Here is a 21,962-nt window from a genome sequence, read left to right on the forward strand (position 1 = left end):
TAAATTAGCTCTCACTACATAAAACCTGGAGGAAGAATGAAGATCTTGATTCGTTAGTCTGCCAGCTTGAAAGAATGTTCATGCCTCTAGCAGATGTTACGTTGTGAACATTTTTGTCTCAATTATTACTTGAACTTGTGAACCTGAGATTCAGAAATAACCATTCAGGTCTGTGTTTTTGCTGACCTTTATGACTGTATTGCTATTCTCATTCTAGTTCATATCCTTCTGAGGTATCTAAGTTATCCATGTTATTAGGAACTGGCTGAGAAGCTTGGATATCCCATTACTCAGTGATTATCAGTTCAGTCTCTCAACCTCATGAAGATCTGTGTTTCTTTTTGCATCAGTGCCAACTTTTCCTTCACTTCTTCTAATTCTGTACAAAGTGCATTAACTTTTCTGAAGTTCCAAAATGCAAAAATGGCCAAGTGGATGGCATAGCCATTTTGGTACATCAGTGTCCTGGTTTCAGCTGAGAGAGAGTTAATTTTCTTTATAGTGGCTGGTATGGGGCTATGTTTTGGATTTGTGCTGAAAACAGTGTTGATAATACAGAGATGTTTTAGTTGTTGCTGCACTGGTCAAGGACTTTTCAGCTTCCCATGCTCTGCCAGGTGCACAAGAAGTTGGGAGGGGACACAGCCAGGACAGCTGATCCAAACTGACCAAAGGGCTCTTCCATACCATACGGCATCATGCTCAGCATATAAAGCTGGGGGAAGAAGAAGGAAGGGGGGCACCTTCAGAGTGATGGTGTTTGTCTTCCCAAGTAACCGTTACGCGTGATGGAGCCCTGCTTTCCTGGAGATGGCTGAACACCTGCCTGCCCATGGGAAGTGGTGAATGAACTCCTTGCTTTGCTTTGCTTGTGTGCACGGCTTTTGCTTTACCTATTAAACTGTCTTTATCTCAGCCCACGAGTTTTCTCACTTTCGCCGTTCCAATTCTCTCCCCCATTCCACTGGTGGGGTCCCCCATTCCACTGATGGGGAGTGAGCGAGCGGCTGTGTGGGGCTTAGTTGCCAGCTGGGGCTAAACCACGACAATCAGACAGATCTTTAATGTGTTTGTTTCATGTGCAGGATTGTACATGCATGTTAGATCTCTTGGTCAGGTGCATCAGTTTATGTGGCTGGAGGCTGCCATACTTTGGATGATGTGGCAGAGAGGTTTCATGGTGCAAGGCTACAGCCGGGAGGACTGCGCCTCTCAGGGCGCTGCCCTGCTGCAACACAGTGTCCATCTGCGGCCCGCGTTTCCTTCCAGGGTGCCATGTGCCAGGCATATTCCATCAGCAGATCAAAATCAGGCAGGAGAGGGCTGCAGCGCTTCAGTGCAAATACATAGAGGTGGGTGTGAGGCAAGGGAGCAGAGGCTCGGCTAACTGAGTCTCATGCAGTCTGAATGCAACAGAGGTTGCAGAAAAAAATGATTGAGGTCTGGATTTGTTAAGGTATTTACATAGCCAAGATGCTGAAAACAGTTAGCACCTCTTTCTCATGGCCCTTTTTCCTCTGAAATAAAATTAAACCTGGAGCTTAGAGTTCAAGCTTTCAGGACCATAAGTTTTATTGACATTGATGAGACTTATACTCCTGAGTATGTTTGTAAATCCAAGCCCCTTCTGAGCATTCCAGTGTATGACTGCCTGGTCTTCAGCATCCAGATGCTCTGAAAAATACATCTCCTGACGGCTTAAGTTCCTGAAGTCCTAAGGCCTTTGGAAGTCCATCAGCTATTCAGTACTTAGAACCTTTTCAGTATCCCATACCTTCAAAGGGACTAGTAAAATTTCTTCCCCATCGGATTTTTTTCTTGGTTAAAATTCTATGCTAAGTATATAACCCCTGAGTCATTATATTTTTGAGAAATCCAACACAGAACAGACTAGTGCTCCATTAGTAGGCTTCTTTTGTGGAAGTCAAGACTGTTCAGCAGTTTAGTTACCCTATTTTATGAGTATTGACTAAAAAATTCCCACTATTAGTCATCATAGAATCCTAGAATTTACTCTGATTTTTCAAAGGCTTGAAATAAAAATGAAACCTGCTTATAAGTATATACTATCATGAGTTAGTAAAAAAAAAAAAAAAAAGAAACCACACAGCAACAGCAACAAACTCCAAGCTGTAAGCCTTTTGCAATAATGCATTTTTCCAAGTAAAAAATATCCCTTGCTTCCACTAAGGTTTTTCAAAATCATGTTTCAGCACTTCGGTTCCTCCTGCTCCCTCTTTTCATTTGTTCTAGCAGTATGCCTACACCTGACGTTAATATTTTGGATGAATTATCAGATACAAGTTCAGTCTTTTATATGTGATGGAGTTTAGTCTTTGCATGGTGAGATTTGTTGATGCAACAAAAATTACATTCACTTGTAAAGTAGCTGAGTGTAAACATCTATTGTGTTTGTGCCTGTTCTGTTTACTAGAATTTGTCCCTAAATCTTTAAGCCTAAAACTGTACATATTTTGAAACATTCCGTTGTATGGAATCTCATATTTAACAGTTTCATGGGGTTGTTTCTTTGGAAGTAAAAGTGTTTCTCAAGAGCCTTTTTTTCTATCCGCTCCCAGTGAAAAGAGGAGAGCAAAGCCATCCGCTTACCACAAAGCAGTGCCACCACAAAGGAAAGATTAAGGGTTTAGAGAGAGGTCAATGTGGGTTTTTCTCTAACTAAACACTTTCCTAAAGTTTCCTTGTGGAAAAAATAATGAAGTCATCTCAGAGTTTTTAAAGAATTTTTATTTCTTTTTCACCGTCTGCATTCGCTTGTCTTCTCAGCATGGATGTTTAATCTTTCTAGGCTTTGTGAATTGGTCCAAATGAATAAGTGGTGAGCTGTCTCTCTAGGAGCTAGAGGCTTATTCTAAGGCCCTAATCACTGAGTAAACACATCTTTGCCCTCCCTCTCTTACAACTGCTATATAATAGTCGAGATTCTAGCACAGTAACCTGGATATTGCAGGGATCGACGCTTTGAAATGCAGAATGGCTGATCCTCAAAAACAGACAGTGCCTGATCTTCCCCTGCCTCTTTCTTCTTTTTAAATTAAATATCACCACAGAAATGCTGTTTTATTGCTTGATATTGTGCATCAGTGCCCTGGATTTTCAAGTTTAGTTTCAGTCAACATTGTTGGCTGCACTTATATGGATCTCTGCATGTTGGGCTTATTAATGGCCCTTCCTGGCACATGTGTACGTGGTTCTGAAGAACATTTAAATTAAATTAGACAAACATTAATGCAAATTACTAATCCCTTTCCCAAAGTCTAATGTTCAAATGTATTCTTCTTTTTATAAACAGTCATTAAGTTTTGTCCAAAGCCAGCATATGAGGTGATAGCCATACAGGTTTTTGACAAAGACAGCTTGTCTCAAAATTGCATCCCATGTCTTGCTATATCAATACACATCAATAACTAGTGTTCAGTGTTACTTCTGATTAAGAGATTTGAAATGACTTTACATAAAAGCCTGAAAATAGCATTTACCACATTGTCTCAGCAAATATGTTCAAGTAGGATTTTAAAATCAAGTAAGTAATATATATATGGGTATGGGGGAATGGAAAGTTTTAATTTTCTGAATGGTATTTATAATTCATTGAATACCAGATATAGGATCATGGTCCTTAACCAGCTCATAGTTTCCCTATGTTTTTCTCAGTCTGCTTTCTATCTTTACGTATACATAGACTCACTTTCTAGAAGGTGGTCTGAGAGTGTCATGGGGACACGGCACAGCTCAATGCTGCTGGCAGTGAAGCTCAAATATTACTTGATAGGGTTTCAGAAGAACATGGCACAGAATATTTTGTTTCAAGAGGCCACAAACACCATCCTCAACATCTAGTCTTTGCTAACATGGTAACTGTGATGAGATATATCAGTGCTCACAAACTCAATGTGGGATATGATCCACGTCTCCCATACCCCTTCCCTTGGGTCTTACACATTCGCAGTGCTGGGGCAGCTACCTTGCTCCTCAGGTCCACAAGAGATGTAGCCAGCTAGGCTGACACATGGCCTTTTGACCATCGACTTACGAAGCAGGCGAGAGGCTGATGTGCTGTGGGCCTCCCCACATCATACGGCTGGATGGAGAGCTGCCAAAACATCCAGCATGTAGCATCGCAGGCTTTGGGACTGTAGGCAGCTGTGTTGTTAGTTACGCATTTTCCCCTTTATTTGGTTACAGATGGGTTGATAACAATACACTGTCATTTTTTAAGGTTGTTTATAATTGTTTTGTGTGATAGATGCTGTTGTATCAAGAGGTGTGTTCCTTGCTGAGGGAGTTGTTCCAGATGTTATCTTTATTGGGCAGCAAGCCAAAAAAGTTCACTCATTTCTTAAGCCAAGTCTGTTAATAAGGTTTTTGTTTTTCATTCAAATGTTGTTATTTTCATGTTCTAAGCATATAATATATTGTGTTTTGGTACCTGAAATAAAATATTAGGAAGCATTGAGAAGATTTACAGCTTTGGAGGGATGGACCATTTGACTTGAAATCTACTGTTTTTTTTTCCCCTGCGTGTGCACGTTGAGATATTTGGCACCCTCGATAAACACCGTAGGGCGTACTAACGCACAAATCTGCAGCAGTAATTTTAAATTACTAAAGAGCCTGAGGAAGTTTTCACTGGTCTTTTCTTCTGTCTTTTCAGAGAAAGCTTCTTGCTATCTACCTCCACCATGATGAAAGTGTACTAACCAACGTCTTCTGCTCACAAATGCTTTGTGCTGAATCTATTGTCTCCTATCTGAGTCAGAACTTCATAACCTGGGCATGGGACATGACGAAAGAAGCAAACAGAGCAAGGTAAGACTCTTTGGACTGAGAGTGGAGCCGCTTGTCTCTCAAGGAAGACTCTTATCCCTGTGTCATCTCTGTGTATCAGATGTTTTGTTGCTTGATATCTGTTTGAACTAGAAACTTCTTGCTCGTTCTTGGCTGATGAATGAAGCTGTGCTGGCTGATGTTCACTGACAATTGGACTGGCCTTGTTTTCATTACAAAGTGACCTCTTATTCCTGCGCAGGAAAAAATAGTTGAAGAAATTATTTCCTTCTTTTTTTTTTTTTTTTAGTTTATTTTGCAAACATAGTTCTAGGAACGTGTCCTCACATTTTTGCATTGCAGTGCCATAATATTATGTGACGCTAACTGTATGTATGTAGGTGTAATTGCATTCGAACTGTCTGGGATAATACCTACTGTTGTTAATGAAAATCTTATTAAAAAAATAACATTCATGTGATAAATTAATATTAAAAGCAGATGATGAAAAAAATTAGAAGCTTGCAATTCATATGAACTTCTTTGAACTGCAATTTTCTTACAGAACATTCCTTTGGTAATGTTCAGATATTTTGATAGGTTTTAATATAATAAAAGCTATCCTATGTCTTAGAGAGCCCATCATTTTGCTGATGAGTAAAGAAATTTTAAAATGGTAGATTCCACCTCCTTCTACATCTTTTGTGTTACCAACAAATTTTCTTATCTTTATATTAAGACCTCTCTCTCCTTTAGTTATTTATCCGTTGGTCATAAACTATTGAAAATAATGATTTTATGATTATACTTATTGTATTTAGAAATCAGACTTGTTTGGTTTTCTATACTTGGACCTTATTTCATCACCTTTATTTACACAGAAGATGACTGCTTGCCAGGATGTCTTGCATATATTACTATTATGAGAGTTATTCTAACTTTTGAACAAAAGTCATTTAGGCTGGGATAAGTTTGCCACTTTTTTACACAATTCCATTGATTATTGAACAATTAAAAGTACATATTTATGTTTCTTTCTCTTATGGCTTGCTAGAATACAGCATTCATGCATTCCTATTCTTAAATATGTAAAATTATAGTCAATATTTCTTTACTGAAGGTGGGCATGGAGAACAGAAAAATCTCTTTTTCTCATACACATTTTAAATGACATTTGTGTTTCACAGGAATTCCTCACTCGACCTTCTGCATTTCGTTGTTGGACGAATCAGCAGCTATGTTCCTAGTTTTTCTAGAGAAGAGTTAAAGATTATGGAAAAAAGCAGTCACAAAAACACATGAAAAGTTTTTTAAAAAAGAAAAGAAAGAGAGAGGAAAAAGAAACATCTAGGTTCTTTCATGGGACCAAATACATAGACTGGAAAGTTGCTTAAGTCTTTTGGTATTGCCATTCATGGGCAGTAAGGAGCCTCCTCCTTTTCTTTTATCCCACAAGTTGGTGTAGAAGGAAACACTATTTCTAAACCATCTGTAGTGGCTAAGTTCAGTTGACTACCTGCTGTTCTATTGTTCGCTTTTCTATTTAATTCTCTAGTTTCTTTTATTTTACAATGACAAAAAATTGCAGTGTAGTTTCTTTTGAAAAACTGTGTTTGAGGGTTTTTTTATGACTGACGATCAACAGCCATGTAATTGCTTTGTTGTGTTTTACTAAAGAAATCTATTAAGTAGCACAACTTTGATACACTAGTAATAAGAGTTTGCAGGTTACAGAGACACCTGTGGTGACCAAAGCGACAGAAGCTGCTTATTAGAAAGAGCCTGTACAGCTGTGTCCTATTAACTCCTTATGACACTTCTTAAAACACAAAATAAAGGGCTTGTTTAAGGCTTTATAGCTATTCTCAATGAACCTAGTCACTGATTGTGCAGTACGATAGGGTTTTTAAGCCTTTTTTGCTTTCTATTAACACCAATGAAGAAACTGTCATATTAACAGTGAGGTCAAAAAATAGTAAGGGGTAAACAAGGCATGCTGGCTCGAATTAGAATAATTTATCGGTTGTGTTTAGTGTCACATCCTGCTCCTTAGACTGTGATTTCTTCAGAGGGGGCATGATGCTTCCTTCTCCCTTTGGAAAGTGCCAATGCACTGTGGGCCTTCCCATAAATAAATACTCAGTACCTCTGTTTAATTACTGCCCTTCATTATATGATACAACAGCAGTGGACTTGGAGCCTATCCTGTTCTGTATCCCTATGAATACAGTTGCACATAGCTTTTTATTTGAATGGTGAGAAGACAACAGCAACAACAGAAGGAACTGCTTTTTGCATGCTGGTGTAGCCCAAGAGCAACTTATTTGTGCTGTTACAACTGCATTAGTAGAAAAGCCAGGGTGGGAAGGCAGAGGAACCAGGCCCACTTTATTTACAGCAATCAAGAGGGACACCTCAAGGTCAGTAGTAAAAGACAGGTTTTTAGTACTGTAGCATGGCATGAATAAATTCAAAGATACAAATACTTTCCTCATATAAGCCAAAAAATCTTGAATATTCTGATCTTTCTTGCTCTTTGCTGTCCTCCTTCTGGCATCTATGGATGTCATTTTGTTCCAAAAACAGTCTTAGTAGTTTCCATTTTCCTCATTAATGAAATGAGGGTCCATCCTGAACACCGTAGAACAAAAACAACTCCAAAATCTCGTCATTTTTCCTGATTTTTAATATGTTTCTCAGCTGACACTGATGTAGGGACGTGCTTTGAATCCTGCTTTACTGTACACTAGCACTTTTCAGCTGGAATCTCTCAATCTTGTTCTTCAAGTTTGCATTTTATTACACAAGATTACACCCATTGCAACAGAGTGAAGAGACTTCTGTAGGTAGGACTACAAATAAAACCCTGTGTGCAAGTGCCAGAGTTAACCGTTAGCAGTAGTGCAAGAGCATAAGCATTACGACTTTAGGAGTCAGATTTTTAAAAATTTGTAACTACAGCCACCCAGGACTGTTACTTTGTCGAACTGAAGGAGAACTCTAGTTAATACAGTTAAGAGGATGTTTTGTTCTGGCTTCCACAGCTTTTAATTGCCTCTGACATAAGGTTTGCAGGAAAGGAGGCAATTATTTTGGGTAAGTGCTGCAAATTATGAATCTTTTCATTACTAGAATAAAAAAAATCATAATAAAAGGCACAAAATAATACAATAAAATAATTAGCCTTCATTTAGGAAAATAACGTGGTGTTTTTATAATACCATTAAGGAATCTACGTGAAAGCTTTATCGCCTATAGTTTAGACTTTAGCGAGCAACTGTTTGGAATATTCTTGTAATTTATGTTGTCCGTGGTCAAAGGAGGAAAAAAAACCCACAAAGCTACAGGTATCTTTTACTTCCTTGTTATATTCCACTCAATTTGGGGTGAATCATGAGGTAAAAATCACTGTTTCCTTTTCATTGCTTGCTATGGAGATTTGCTACCATGCCGCTCCAAACAGCAGAAATATGCTTACAGGAGGTGTCAGGGCAGTAGCAGTGGTGTTTGACAGCAGTGGTGTTGACAATTCTGGCCCTACCTTTTGGTCCGAGCACGCGGCTGCAGCAGCTCACCAGCTGCATCGGGCCATCGTATAGGCTAAGTGATTCCGCAGGTTTCCAGAGAGGTTATGGGATAGATAAGCAGGAGAGCCAGACATGAGCAGCTATAGTTCTGGCTTTTTCTGACTTCAAAGAGTTGACTAAATACCATTATTCTAATATAATTATGTGTGTGTGTGTGTATGGGAGGTGTATATATATGTGTATATATATGTATGCAAGCACATGCCTAACTATTTTTGTTAATACATTGATAGACATTAATATAACGTATTTGTATCCAGGACAGATATATAGTGAATATATATACATACATATATACCTATACATGCACACATAGCCTTATGTTTGTACACACAGCATTTACAAACATAGATTATGCATAATATTAACAGATTTCCAATGTACATAATGTTTGCCAAGCAAAGCAATGCCAAAACTGTAAAACAGTGACTCAAATGTCTGTAGCAGCTTTTTAGCTTTTGGTATCGTTGCCCTTGGGCGCTCTATTTCAGGTGTTACCAACTTTTCTCAGCTCTGATGACAGGTACTTGTTAGTTTTAATGTTCAAATGATAGTTTTTCACTTTGCTTAAGCTTAGGAAAGAGTTAATTGACTAAACCGCTTCTCAGCAGCAGGTTGTCTTCACCTGCAATTTCTGTCATCAAGTAATTAGCCATATTCACAGTTGCTGACCCTTAATACTAACCTACTGAATGATGCATGCCTGGATGAAGACCAGTTGACCATATTACTCCAGCTCCCCAATCCTATTTGATCCTTCAGCAAATATATTGCAGGTGTGGGGTCTGTGAGAGCTGGACTTGGTGAGTTAATTTCTCACTGCCTCTTCAGGACTGACCGTAGATTCTGTGTATGTTGCTTGGAAAACTGCTGGATGTGTCCTTTGGGCACTAAATCCTTAACAGGTTTCACAGAACAGTGTGAAAACCTTATCTATTGTATTTTGCAATATTTTATTTAATTTACTTTAATAGCAATACAGTGCCAGTCAATAAAAACAGGTCAAAAGTCTAATTAATGTTTTAAAAATAAAGGTTCTCAAACACCAGGCGAGTTTGTCGTTTTCTGTATGGTTTGTTTTGAGGAGGAAGAGGAAAGAAGGTGAGGAGGGAACCCTTCTGTTCCATGATTACATCCCACCCGCTCATTTTCTCCTTTTCTCCTTTGCTTTTGATTTTAGTGGCGGTCTTAACAGAATGTCAAGATCAATTTGCAGCATGGTTTAACTCAAGGTTTGCATTCTGCCAGCAGCAATTGTCCTAACGAACAATGCCATGTGTTCTTGTAACTTCAGAAGCTTTTAGAAGGCTCATGGCAAGGGCAGCATCTAATGACTTTATTAGTGTAGGGTTTCAAAATGGGCTCAGTAATTGTTCACATCTCTTTGTCATCTAGTCATAATTACTGCATAGTATTGTTCGGGGTTGCACTTGTGAATAGTTTCCTAATAGCACTGAAATGAAGAAAAAAGGAGAAGGATAAAAGGTGATTGTCTCTTTAGATGGAGAACAAAACAGCCTGTATATAGATGATGGTTAAACTGTTTATTATACACCCACCAGAAAAGGTAAACTATCCCTCCTTAAATATTTATATACTTCAAGGTAATTTCATGTTAGTAGTCTAAAAATGTCCAAATTTGGAAAACTAAAAACCAGCAGAGAATGCATTTTAATTTGATAGTGATTAGTAAGATATGGATGTCTCCATAATATTCAACTATAAATAGAAAGTAGTCTCTCTGTTGAAGTGATTAAGGTTTTCAGTGCATCATTTTATATGCCTATAGCGATGCTTTAAGGTCATCTGAAAAAAAAAATTATTAAAACCACAGGAATTAACTAAATTGATACATTTGTAAGCATATATTTTAAGTCCCCACTACAAAACCAAATCCTAAAGCAAGTTCTATCCCACTGTACTCAAACTACAGCATAGTTTATGAAGCTTGTTGAACAGAAAAGGTGAAAGAATAAAACTCTGTAGTGTCCTGTGCAAAAGAGGTGAAGGCAGAAGAACCGGTAGTTAAGACAGACTTGTTGGGCTGCTTTGAGGAAGGAGAAAGAAGTCACTCACAGGTCCATCTAAATACAGGAGACCACAACTGCACCAGTGAAGTCTAATGCCGGATGGAATTGAAGCTGTAGAGAAATTCAGATGCATCTGTGCATCTAAATCAACCGTCAGAAGAAATCATTGAGCTGTCAGAGTCAGAATCCTTTGTACCAAAATGCAGCTGAAAGGCGTGAATGAATCTCTTTGGTACTGCCGGGTGCCTGATCGGGACAAAGCTCTCTGCAGAAGTGCAGGTGCCCATCCTCTTCCTTTAGGTTAGGATGACTCTGCTTTGATCTCTTTGCTCCCCTTTTTGTCACCGTTCTGTCTGTGGGTCTCAGAGAGCTGCAAATAACAGTGCTCAGTCCATGCTTGGCCAGAAGGTTCAACTGTACCTGCATCATTCCTGGCCAATGGTTGTCTGATCTAATCTTCAGTGTGAGGGAGGTTTCTCAGCATTTCTCCATAACCAGTTCCAGTACTTGACTTTCACTGCCTTTAGGCAGTTCACGCTAATATTTAACCGAAGTTTCTCTTGCAGCAATCAGTGACAATTATATCTTGGTCAACTCAGTAGGCAATGAGGTATTGTCTTCCTTTCTGCTGTTGTGTTCTTTGGACTTAAATGGTGCTATTTTTTCCTGCGATTTTCGTAGACTAAGCAACTGTGATTCCTTCAGCCTTTCCTTGTAGCTTGGCCTTTTGTAGACATTTGTTATTATAGCCTTCATGTGGTCCTTCTGTAATTGGTCCACACCTTTACTGATGCACTGTGCCTAAAACTGCCTTCTCAGTGCTAAATACAGAACGAGGATTATTTCATGTTGTACAAACCATGCTTCTGTTTACTCACCCCAATACGATGCTTGTCTTCTTCACATGATGACTTTTCTTCTTCCGTTACTGCTTGATTCTTATTCTGTATTTGTGCAATTCTTCCTCCTACTCAGAGACTTTAATTGACCTTGTTGTATTGCATTTTCCTTGTCGGGACGTTTCTCCGATTTGTGAAGATTAATCTGAATTCTTTTACTGACTTCCAATGTGCTTGTAGCTTCTCCCACTTTACTAACATCTGTAAAGTAACTAAACATACTCTCTGTTCTTATCTAGGTTATTATTAAATCTACCTGTAGCAAGCCTTGGATATTCCTTAGCAAATCATATATTACATGCCTTTCTAATAAGATAGGCAATAGGCAAAGCTACCACTGATATGCAAGCACATCTTGTGTTTTCCATTTTTAGTACAGCATTTTAGCAAAGGGTCCAGGTATATTTTATTTATACTTTTACCAATGATTTTGTCTGGTGTCCAGTGGTATCTGAAAGGATGGATTAATGAGTTTCTAGAGGGATGTGTTTTAGACTAAACGGGGTTATAAAGTATTTACTTAATCTGTTTGAACCTTGCAGGATGAAATTAAATCTTCCATGTTTTATGAAGAGATAGACAACCCACTCATCTAGGCTTTACTCTCACATAAAGAAAAAGTGGATAAAATCATGCTTTTTATATCTGAATCCCCAGATATTTAGCGTGTGGATACTAAAGGGGATATGCACATCGTCTAATTCAGGCTGCTTTATTCATCTTTAAACCATGCCTTATATATGTTGCTCGTTTCCCCTTGTGTTTGAGTCAACAGTTACGACCCTACCAATGTGGGTAAAACAATAACTCTGTATTATGGAGACTATGGGTAGCAAGCTTATTTTAATATACCGTGTCATGACCTCAGCTTTTACCTTTTTTAAAAAATGTAAATACCTAATACAAAAATGTTATTTTTACATTAACATTTTAATGAGTCTTGTGTTGACTTTTGCACAGTATATAATTATTATTAAAAATAATCAGAAATCTTACATATTTAATATTCATCATTGTTTTCTTCATGCTCAAGAAAGAAGTTACATTTTTTTCACAGCCATTTCTGAAGTTTTAAAGTTTCTTAAAGTAAAGTTGGCCTTGGGAAGTATCTGGCCATAAATAAATCACACTTTTTTGGCCCCAAATCATCCTGGTTGTGGACTGAACACCAGTTCAGACTGAAAGGGAATAGATATTTCAGAAGAGGTTACCAGATTTTGTCCTGCCACTGCTTTTTGAGCAGGGCTTCAGGCTGAGATGATATAGCAAAAAACATCTCCAGTGCAGCCTTTCTGTTAAAAAGTCCTTTGCAAGAAGCATGGCGGGCACCATGTGCCAAAGGGCCTCATTTTAGGAAGAACTTTTCCAAAGTTTTCCCACCAGTGTGTAAAAATCAAAAGTAACTACAGGAATATATATATGAGTAAGACTGTAACAAATAACCAGCTCTCTCTTATTTATGTCAGTACAGAAAATAAAGGAAAAGTTTATCTAAAATCCTATGCCATTTTTAATATTTATTTTAATACATTTTATCTATACATTTGAGAGCAGAGTTCTCTCTGTATGGAAGAGAATTTGCCCTTTAGTGCACTAGACAGATTTGCGAATACAATTATTAATTACCCTTAGGGTGCTGGGGAGAGTTTAAGAAAAGCCAAAAGCGAAGGAGGGCTTTCAATTTTTGTTTGAACATACAAAAAACATTCAAAACGTAGCATCAGTTGTCCCTCTTTGCGCATTCGAGGAGTACACTACAATGTACGATACGCAGCTTGCTCTGCATTAGTTTCCTTCTGCAGGTTTACTTGATTAACAAAAAAGAGCTAGAATTAGCATTTTAGATTTAGTTACTCTTTCTGCAACTATACTATGCCATGACTGCTTGACATTTTTATTTTATTCATAATGTCTTGAGAAGATAGATTAATTTGGGAATGTATGCAGAGCTATTCATCCTATCAGATTGTATCACCAGTTTGATTCCAGTAGGTAACTAAAAATTGATACCACAATGGAGGACACGCATTGAGTAGTTAATGTTTGCTTTCAGTGATGACTGGTAGGTGGTGTCCATGTCTTTCAAAGCCATGCCAGTTGACACTTTTCTGAGTGGAAAGAGAAAAGAGACTGAGTTCCTCTGCTCTTTTAGAGTCCTTCTGCTGGATCAAGGCCAAGGGCAGCAGGCAGCAGTGCTGCGTTGTGCTGTGATTTTAATGGAAATGCAGAGGACTCTTAGCGCTCAGAATCATCAATTCTTTGCTAAGTTCTTCCTTTAATTCCTCTTCAGTTCTTCAACTCTTTGTAAATTCTCCCTCTACTAGGGAGAGTAAGAGGTAAGAGTAGGTAAGAGTAGGAATCACTTTGAACCAGTTCACATTGGAAAATACAACATGACAATTTGGGAGCCAACAAACGCCTCTGCCTTGTGCTCCTTTTAAGGACTGGGCACCAGAGATACTCTTAGCTTACTAAATTGTTTAAATTGAAATATTAAAGGACTGATTGCATTTTTCTGAAGCATTTAGCATCATAGCTTTTTTGTTTGTTTTTTCATATTCATATTCATGGAGTGGTACGGAGGGATCTTACGTAATCACAGATCCAAATTTGACTGCAGTAGATCCTGTCCATATGAGTAACAAAAATGTGAAACAACATAATACGTGAGCAGGAGATATATAATGAAACAATGAGATAATACCAGCTGTTGTCATGATGAAACACCTCCCGTTGGGAACAGCTGCCATCTCCCACCTAGGGGTTGGCTTTCTCCTTTGGGCTCCCCCCTCAAAAAGGCAATACATATTTTGTGATGTAAATAGGTATCATATAGATTGAAAACTTTCCAGAGATCAAAAAATACTGAGCTCCAAGATCAACACTTTTGATGATCAGCACTTCGGCCAGAGGTGGCCAATTTTGTTGTTAAAAATTTAAAGCTGCATATTCTCACAAAAACATATTATTGCTAAACCCTAGCATTTACAAAGTTCTACATAGCATATCTGAGATCAGGAACTATGGTAGACCACAGACTTCAGTTGTAATAAATATTCCCTTTGGTTTTGAGACTCAGTAATATTTTCCACTTTTTTCAGTGGATTTTTAAAGCTGCTATTTTTTCATAATTGCCTTCTAGGTGGTTTTTTTTTAAGTAATATTAAATAAATTGCATTTTATGATAAAACTACAAAAAAGTTACACCAGGAGTGTATTTTAATATAATGTGTCACCTATTAGCTGGTAGGGAATGATAACATTCTTCTCTGGGAAACTAACGTGCTACAAACATGATAACTCTTCGTACAGGTTATCTCAGAGTGCACGTGGAGGGGTAACTGCTGAGCAGTGATCAGCAACCCCCCAAATTAATATCTTCATTTAACCAGAATAATTTTTCCTGTGTGCCGCTTTTAACTAAGGAGTGAACTACGTCTAAGAATGAATACCTGTTCAATCTACATTAAAAAAATTAAGATAAGTTTGTAATTTTTTTTAGGGTTTGTTTCTGTATTTCTCAAGCCATGGTCAGTGTCCATGTTTATTCTGTAGCTTTAATAACTGCTCGTTTCAGTGCTAGTGAGTCATGAAAGAAGTAAAGAAGTTATGCAGTCTGCCAAAACTATTACTTTTCTTGATTAACTTTATTCTTGTAACTTTCAATATTTTTTTTTAATGGATTTTTCCTTCATAAAATGCTTTTTTGCCTGTCTCATACTTCTCCCTCCTTGAATATTTTTGTAATTTAAAAATAAAAGGACTAGTAGGGTGCCATTTGCCCTCCCTTTCTGGCAGCATTCCTCTATTTCCACTTTTGGTTGGAGATCACAGTAATCCAGCGTGTTGTGGAAAACAGTTCTCCCCGGAGGGACATCTGGCTCTTTGATGCACTCCACAGGCAGTTCTCTTGGCAGCTCTGGAGATGCCACTGAAAGATCTGGCACGCTCCTGTTTAGATGAAAGTAAGAAAATCCCTTGTTAGTGATGTACAGAGTAAGATATTGGTTATTGCACCAAATTGTTTTGGTCCTGCTCACATACTTCTGACAGTAAATATTAGCACAGAGGAGATTTTGGTTTTTTTGCTGGTTATGAGCGTGGAAGAAAGTAAAAAGGTCTGCAAATACAGAATCAGTAAAGGCAGAAAAGGAAAAAAAATGCAAAATTAGTTAAGTAGTTGCAAAAATCTATTAAAAGGCAAGGGGAAAACTGAACGGGGATCATGAATGAAAAGTCAATTCCTACCCATCTAGTAAAATGAAAAGAAGAGACATGTTACGAGTAATTGCTGAGCACTTACCACTGACCTGGCGAAGAGCACGTGTGTGAGTGAGTAATTGCTGGTGAACAGGAGTTATACAGTGTAGGCATTGGAGATTGCTGCTGCTATCTCTTTATTCAGTGTTGCATTGTTTGACTACCTTCACATTTTTGTTGGCTTTAGTACATTTTAGTTCAACAGGCAAGTGGGGTCTTACTTGGTTCCAAAGGGCAGGATCTGTTTTGATGGACCACGTTAGTGAGAAGAGTTTCTCATGTGTATTTGCTCTGCTCTGAATATACGCATGGATAACCACCAGCTGGTCATTTATCCCCCACAAACATCCTCAATGCAGCTGTCCATGCTGTAATCTGGACATTCATTTTTCAAAGTTGGAAGTGCTGGGAAGAAGAGTTGTTTCTCATTCCTCCCCCAAGAAAGAGAAGGGCTGCCTGATGGCAGCGTCTATGGCATTCGGGTCAGAATTGGCACGTGCTGCTCTTGTAACAGGTACATGAGTGAGCTGGCCGCTCTCCCTGCCAGCTGAGCAGATTGCAACGGCAGCAGAGGAAGGGAGGAGATTTGAAAAGGGAGGAGCAGGGCAGATGGCACCAGGGGCTTTAAGAAGTGGCCCCAAGGAAAAAAAAACCCACCATGATGGGAGATGTTGGCATCTGCTGTTGCTCAACCAGGAAAGTATGTGTGCCTTTACAACAGCCTGGAACGAGATGCCATCTTCTGAAGCCAGGGAGCTGAAACCTTTGCCAGCCTTGATTATAGAGGACCCTGAGGTATCATAGTCTGTTAGGTTCTATGTAGTCAGCCAGAAGTTCCATGTACAAAAATTCATCTTCTGGAAAAAAATTATTTGGGAGATCTTTTAATGTGCTGAAATACCTACTTCATTCAGAATTCTCTGTGTACAAAATCCATACCTATAAAAGCATATTTTGAGACGGAGTTTTATGGGTTGACTAAATACAGAATTGATTAAAAAAAACCCACACCAAACCAACACCTTTGACTAGTGCAACTAGTATTGTAATAGTCTCTTAGTTTCGTTCCTTCTAGCAGTATTCTCTACAGCACTTTTTCGCCACCAGTTAAATATTTTGTTTTCACATGAAACTTGAGTGCTTTTCTTCCATGGTGTGTTGAAGACGGTTAAACAGTTTTAATACACAAGTTTCAGGAATTCAGTTCAATTGACTGCTGTCTTTATTACTTTCAGGAGTGAAATCTTGAACGCACATAAGTCATTTTGTCATGAAAGATCACCATTGACTTCTGTGAGGCCAAGATTTCACTTACGTATTCCCACCTTGAAAAGCAAAAATGAAAAAAACATTATTTAGCTTAAGAGTTTATATGTCCAGACTCTATGGACATTTTATTTTTTCTTTACCAGATGGTATGTCTCTACTTAGCCATTTCTGATAAAGCAGTCCCTACTTGGCATTTTTGACACTGTCTTTCTGTGTGATAGTTCTGAATTGCAAAAGACAGAGAATCAAGGAGGCAAGGAAAGGTATTTGCCAGTAACATTTATGGCTTCAAAATATTCGTTAGCCTACCCCTGCTCATTGCCTTCCATCCAGCTATGGCCATAGTTATACTACAAATTGTCTCTGAGGAGGGGTTTTTTGATACTTCAGGTGCCTCGAACAAGCCCAATGTTGTACTCATCAGGCTTATCAATTTTTAGACATTTTATTAGATACAATATATATTGATTAAAAAAAATTACAATTTTGAATCTTTTCAGTATCTTTGAGAAGAAATTACTTGGAGCACTTGACATTTTAATGCAGTTTGTCTTTTCAAATAGATTTGGCTTCTAATGCATGTGACAACAGGACTTTGCTCTTCAGTTAGAGCATACATTTCAGAGTAGTTGTTACCTAAAATATTATCATAAGGCATAAGAAAACACACGATTTAAGTTGCCTTTCATGAACATAATTAAGAATTAATAAGCCTGTACCAGTGGCTAGTCCTCAGAATTTCCACTGTTTTGCCTTTTGTGACCCGTGTTATTAAAAGTCCATTATTTTTACAGACTTTATTAAATTGGATCTTATTAAAGCATTCTATATTTGCATTTGGTCTTTCATAATTCATTATTATTATGACATTTACTTTTTACCATCAGATCTGAAAACATATCATAAGCTACCCTTTTCTCTTGAAAGAAATGCTAATTTCAAACAGTCCTCTAATGGAAGAGAAAAGCTTTATCAGTTTTTTCATTTATTCAAGATCGTGTTAAGAATACTAATGCTAGACTTCTGTATGCTAATATCTGAGAGCGTTTTTTGGTCAAAAGCTTAGAATTATTGTTTTTAGACCACACTGCTAAGTATGTCACTGGCAGGGCACTCGTACAAAAGAAAATACAAATCTGAAGTACCACGTTTTAATTCTGTGACTGATAAAAACAATTTCTTGATCTTTCATTATTAAATTATGCTTTCGTATGAAATTATACTATTTTTATACTTTGTCATGTTTAGTAGATTATGGCTCCACTTAGTTTCTCTTTAGAAGTTTTTAACAATTGATTTAGCGTGATTATTTGGGGGGTGGTGGTTTTGAATTATAGCCGGCAGAATGGTGTAACAGGAAACGGAATTCTCCATCAAATAAATCACTGTCGCAACCAGTTACTCATTGTTTTAATTTAGACAATCTGGGATCTATCATATTTGTAAGTATTCTCATAATTTAATCATAAAAAGGGAGAAAGAGCTCTAGAATTGAATGCCGAAGCCTACATGTTAAACAGTAGATAACACTCAGTGAAACTGCTGAATTTAGCATAATTTTCTCTTTTAAACTCACTTCAAAAACACGTCTACAATGTTGACTTTTTTTCCTCACATAGGTTTCTGACGATGTGCACTAGACACTTCGGGAGTGTTGTAGCCCAAACAATTCGAACTCAGAAGACAGACCAGTTTCCACTTTTCCTTATTATTATGGGAAAACGATCATCTAATGAAGTATTGAATGTAATACAAGGTACAGTTCTCGCTTTATATTAAAAGTAATACTTACATGAGTATTGAAACTGTTAGAAGACATCTTTGCTAACTGTTTCTTTTTTAAGATGTTCAGAATATGAATTTATTTCGCACAAGGAACTTCAGTTGCCATGGTATAAATAGCTACTATTCATAAATGTGTTAATTAACATAGTATTAGAGATTGAAGTTGCCATGACTGTAGTAGAATCATAGTTTAAGTTTTTCAGTTTTGTTAAAGTAGAAGCCAAATCTCCGAAGTAAGGAGCTACACTTAGTTTTCCAAATTTATATCCATATAAATTACTGATTTCCAAAAGATTTTGGCTACACTTCTTGTGTAGTGCCAGAATGCATTTCGTTCTCTGTGTGTAGTTCCTTGTTAACATGTGGACTCCTGTTGCATGTAGCGGGCTAATATTTGAACATTAGTTGCTTTTTCAGACCTGCCTACAGTGTTGAGACCCCAAATCGGATCAGAATTTTAAGTTGCTAATATAATCTCACATAAGTGAAGCTTTCTGGCTTACATGAGCAGTTCTTTCTGGCATAACCATTCCTCTGATTTCACTGACAGCAAGATGACTTAGATGTGGAGTGAAGCCCTTTGACTGCTGTTCTAAGTAACTCTTCAAATTAAAACACATCAAAGAATGGCTGCCTCTCATTTCTTCTGCTTTCTCCACAAGTTTGCCTTCGTGAGACTGTGTCCTCATTTATTTATTGCTTATATCTAGCAATCTTTATTCTAATCTCCTTATTTTCCTGAGGAAATTCAGCCTCAGGAAATACTGCCTCTTGCAGACAGCATTACTGTTTCTTTCTGCATGTGGGATTAATCACTTTCTTGAGGAATCTGCAGTGCTCCTTCCTATGGCCAAAATTGTGAATTTTGAATGGATTTTGTCTCCTTAGTGCAAGGTACAGCACAACACTAATTCGTGGTACTCCTGTCACTTAATAAACTTATTTCATACAAATAACCTTATAAATAGATTTTCTTGTTTTTATAACTCTGCGGCATAAGTTCAGCATGTGTATAGCTTCAAGCACCTGCGTCATCCCACTGAAGTCAGTGGTGCTTACTGGCTTAAATTACTTAACTGTTTTAGCAACTTGGTGACTGAAAGTCATAATATAATGCAGCTTTATATTATAAAATAATCCAAATTATTTCATTGCATTCATTAAGTTTTAATGATTTTTCAGGTTTTCTGCAAACAGTCTTTTGAATTAAACTAAGCTGATCATCTATTGCAGCCTTACTTAAATATAGCTTTTAACAAAAATCAAAAGTGCTGTCCTTGTTATTTTCCCATTAATTGGGACACTGGTATCTTTTAACAATATGCCCTCAATGAATGGTAGTCTCTGAAGTCACGCGTGTTGTAGCATGCGGGATAACATTTTCTGCTAAGGTAGCAAATGCTAGAAATAGGAACAATGAGGGCTTTTCAGGGCTGGGTGAGAAGGCATGTTTACAGAAGAGATACAATACAGAAACTTAAGTCCCAGTGGCGTTTATTGAAATGCAGACTGCCTAAGTTTGCTTTCAATTTTCATAGTTTCCAGCCCCAGGAAAAAATAGGGACAGTTTTGTTTTCTTTAGTGGTATTGAGGCTTCTGGTTTGTTTACTCCTTTTAAAATTTTGACCAACATCACCAAAATAAATCTAGCTCGTTGGTACCGTTCTGCGAATGTCCGAAGATTGCTTAGGTTGGCAGGTGTTAAGAGTTTATAGTTGTAGACCATTTCTCATGGTCTAAGACCTTTTAACTGCTATGACAAGTGGCTCTAATGGGTAGTCTAGTCATCAGTTTAAGAAGAGAAAGCAAAGACTGAGTGTATCTTGGTAGGAAATTCAACTAATCTTCCAGTCTTACTGAAGACCGGAGGCACTCTGGTAGAAAAATGTGAGGAGGTATCTGTTTTCCTATGCATGTGCTGTATTTCTTGATACATACACAGATGACTTACTTTTCCGCTGTTACTAGCTTTACAAGTTTTATCAGAAGTAAATACACTGAAGAAAATATATTATAATATTTGAAGTTTTACTACTAGTTATACCTGAATAAAAATGCGTGCGCACACATCCATTCAATTGCTGTATTCTGGGTTTTTTTCCATTTTTTAAAACCAATCCGCTTGGATGCTGCTGCCAACATCCTACCTTTTGTTACCTGACTAAGCAATTGCTTCAGTCTCCCTGATTATACCTGGGAATTTTAAAACTGTAAAATCAATTTCATGTCAGGGAACCCCAGATATATCAGTGACTAAAAGAAAAAATAGAGTTATTCCATGCAAGCAGAAAAGCAATTGTTCAGATTTGAACCACCTGAAATTTTAGCCTATGATCAACATTTGTTTGTAAAACCAATTTTGAATTTTCTATAAAAAGGCAAACTAAAAGCATTCTGTTGAGATACTTGCATTTTCGACTCTGTCTTTCTTTTTGAAGTCTGGCTGTTTCTTATGGATTAGTTGTAAAAGGACTTCTTTTTTGTTTAATAACTTTAACGATATGAAGTTCAGCTATCTTCTGTTGTTGCTAGGTAACACAACAGTGGATGAGCTAATGATGAGGCTGATGGCTGCAATGGAGATCTTCAGTGCCCAGCAGCAGGAGGACATAAAGGACGAGGTGAGCATCGAAAGCTACTGCAGATACCTATTGGCTTCCACAAATCACTGGGGATTCAGAATTAACCAGATGTTTCTTTAGCCAATGAAGTTGGGTATGATGTGGTTTAGTGTCGCTTCCATCATCAGAGATTAAAAATTCTAAGTCTCCTTTGTGTATTTATTTGGGTCTCTCAAAAAAACTCCTCCTTATTGGTTTACTGTCACTTTCAGTTTGTTTCCTTTTTCTGAATATTGAGTAACTGTTTACATTTACAGCAGTATTATACAGCTTAGTGTGCTCATACAAGGAAACGACAATCAGGTTTTTTCCCAATGACCAGCTTCAAGTCATAGGTAGAAAACAAAAAGAGATTAGATTAAGATATATCTTAAATATATACGTTTAAAAGGGGATTGAAAAGCAATCTTAACCAGAACTACACCAGTTCTGAATCACCATTCAGAACAACGCAGAATGGGTGATGACAAGACTTTTCAAAAACAGTGTTTCAATTACATAGAAGTAGACACAGTGAGGTATACAGTTGAGAGATGTTTATCTGTTACTCTATAAATTGAGAGTGACATTTTGAAGTAATTAAGTACTTAGGAATTTATAATAATAGGTGTGTTGCCATTGAAGATTATTCTTATCCTGTTGTATAGACATTGATTGACAATAATTCACTAAACACATTCTTCACATTTAAATCTTGTATCTCATTAGTACGAGATTTACCGA

General features: G+C 37.6%; 1 protein-coding gene across 1 annotated transcript in view; it reads left to right on the forward strand.

Moving 5' to 3' along the window:
* Positions 1–21,962, forward strand: part of FAF1 (Fas associated factor 1) — a 179,221-nt gene that overhangs the window by 127,227 nt on the left and 30,032 nt on the right. The window contains exons 13-15 of the mRNA XM_072866708.1: positions 4,676–4,830; positions 18,453–18,589; positions 21,151–21,239. Of these exons, the coding sequence (XP_072722809.1) occupies positions 4,676–4,830; positions 18,453–18,589; positions 21,151–21,239 (381 nt within the window). The remainder of the gene's footprint in view (positions 1–4,675; positions 4,831–18,452; positions 18,590–21,150; positions 21,240–21,962) is intronic.

This window comes from Ciconia boyciana, chromosome 7, assembly GCF_034638445.1.
Source record: "Ciconia boyciana chromosome 7, ASM3463844v1, whole genome shotgun sequence".
Classification (NCBI taxonomy): domain Eukaryota; kingdom Metazoa; phylum Chordata; class Aves; order Ciconiiformes; family Ciconiidae; genus Ciconia; species Ciconia boyciana.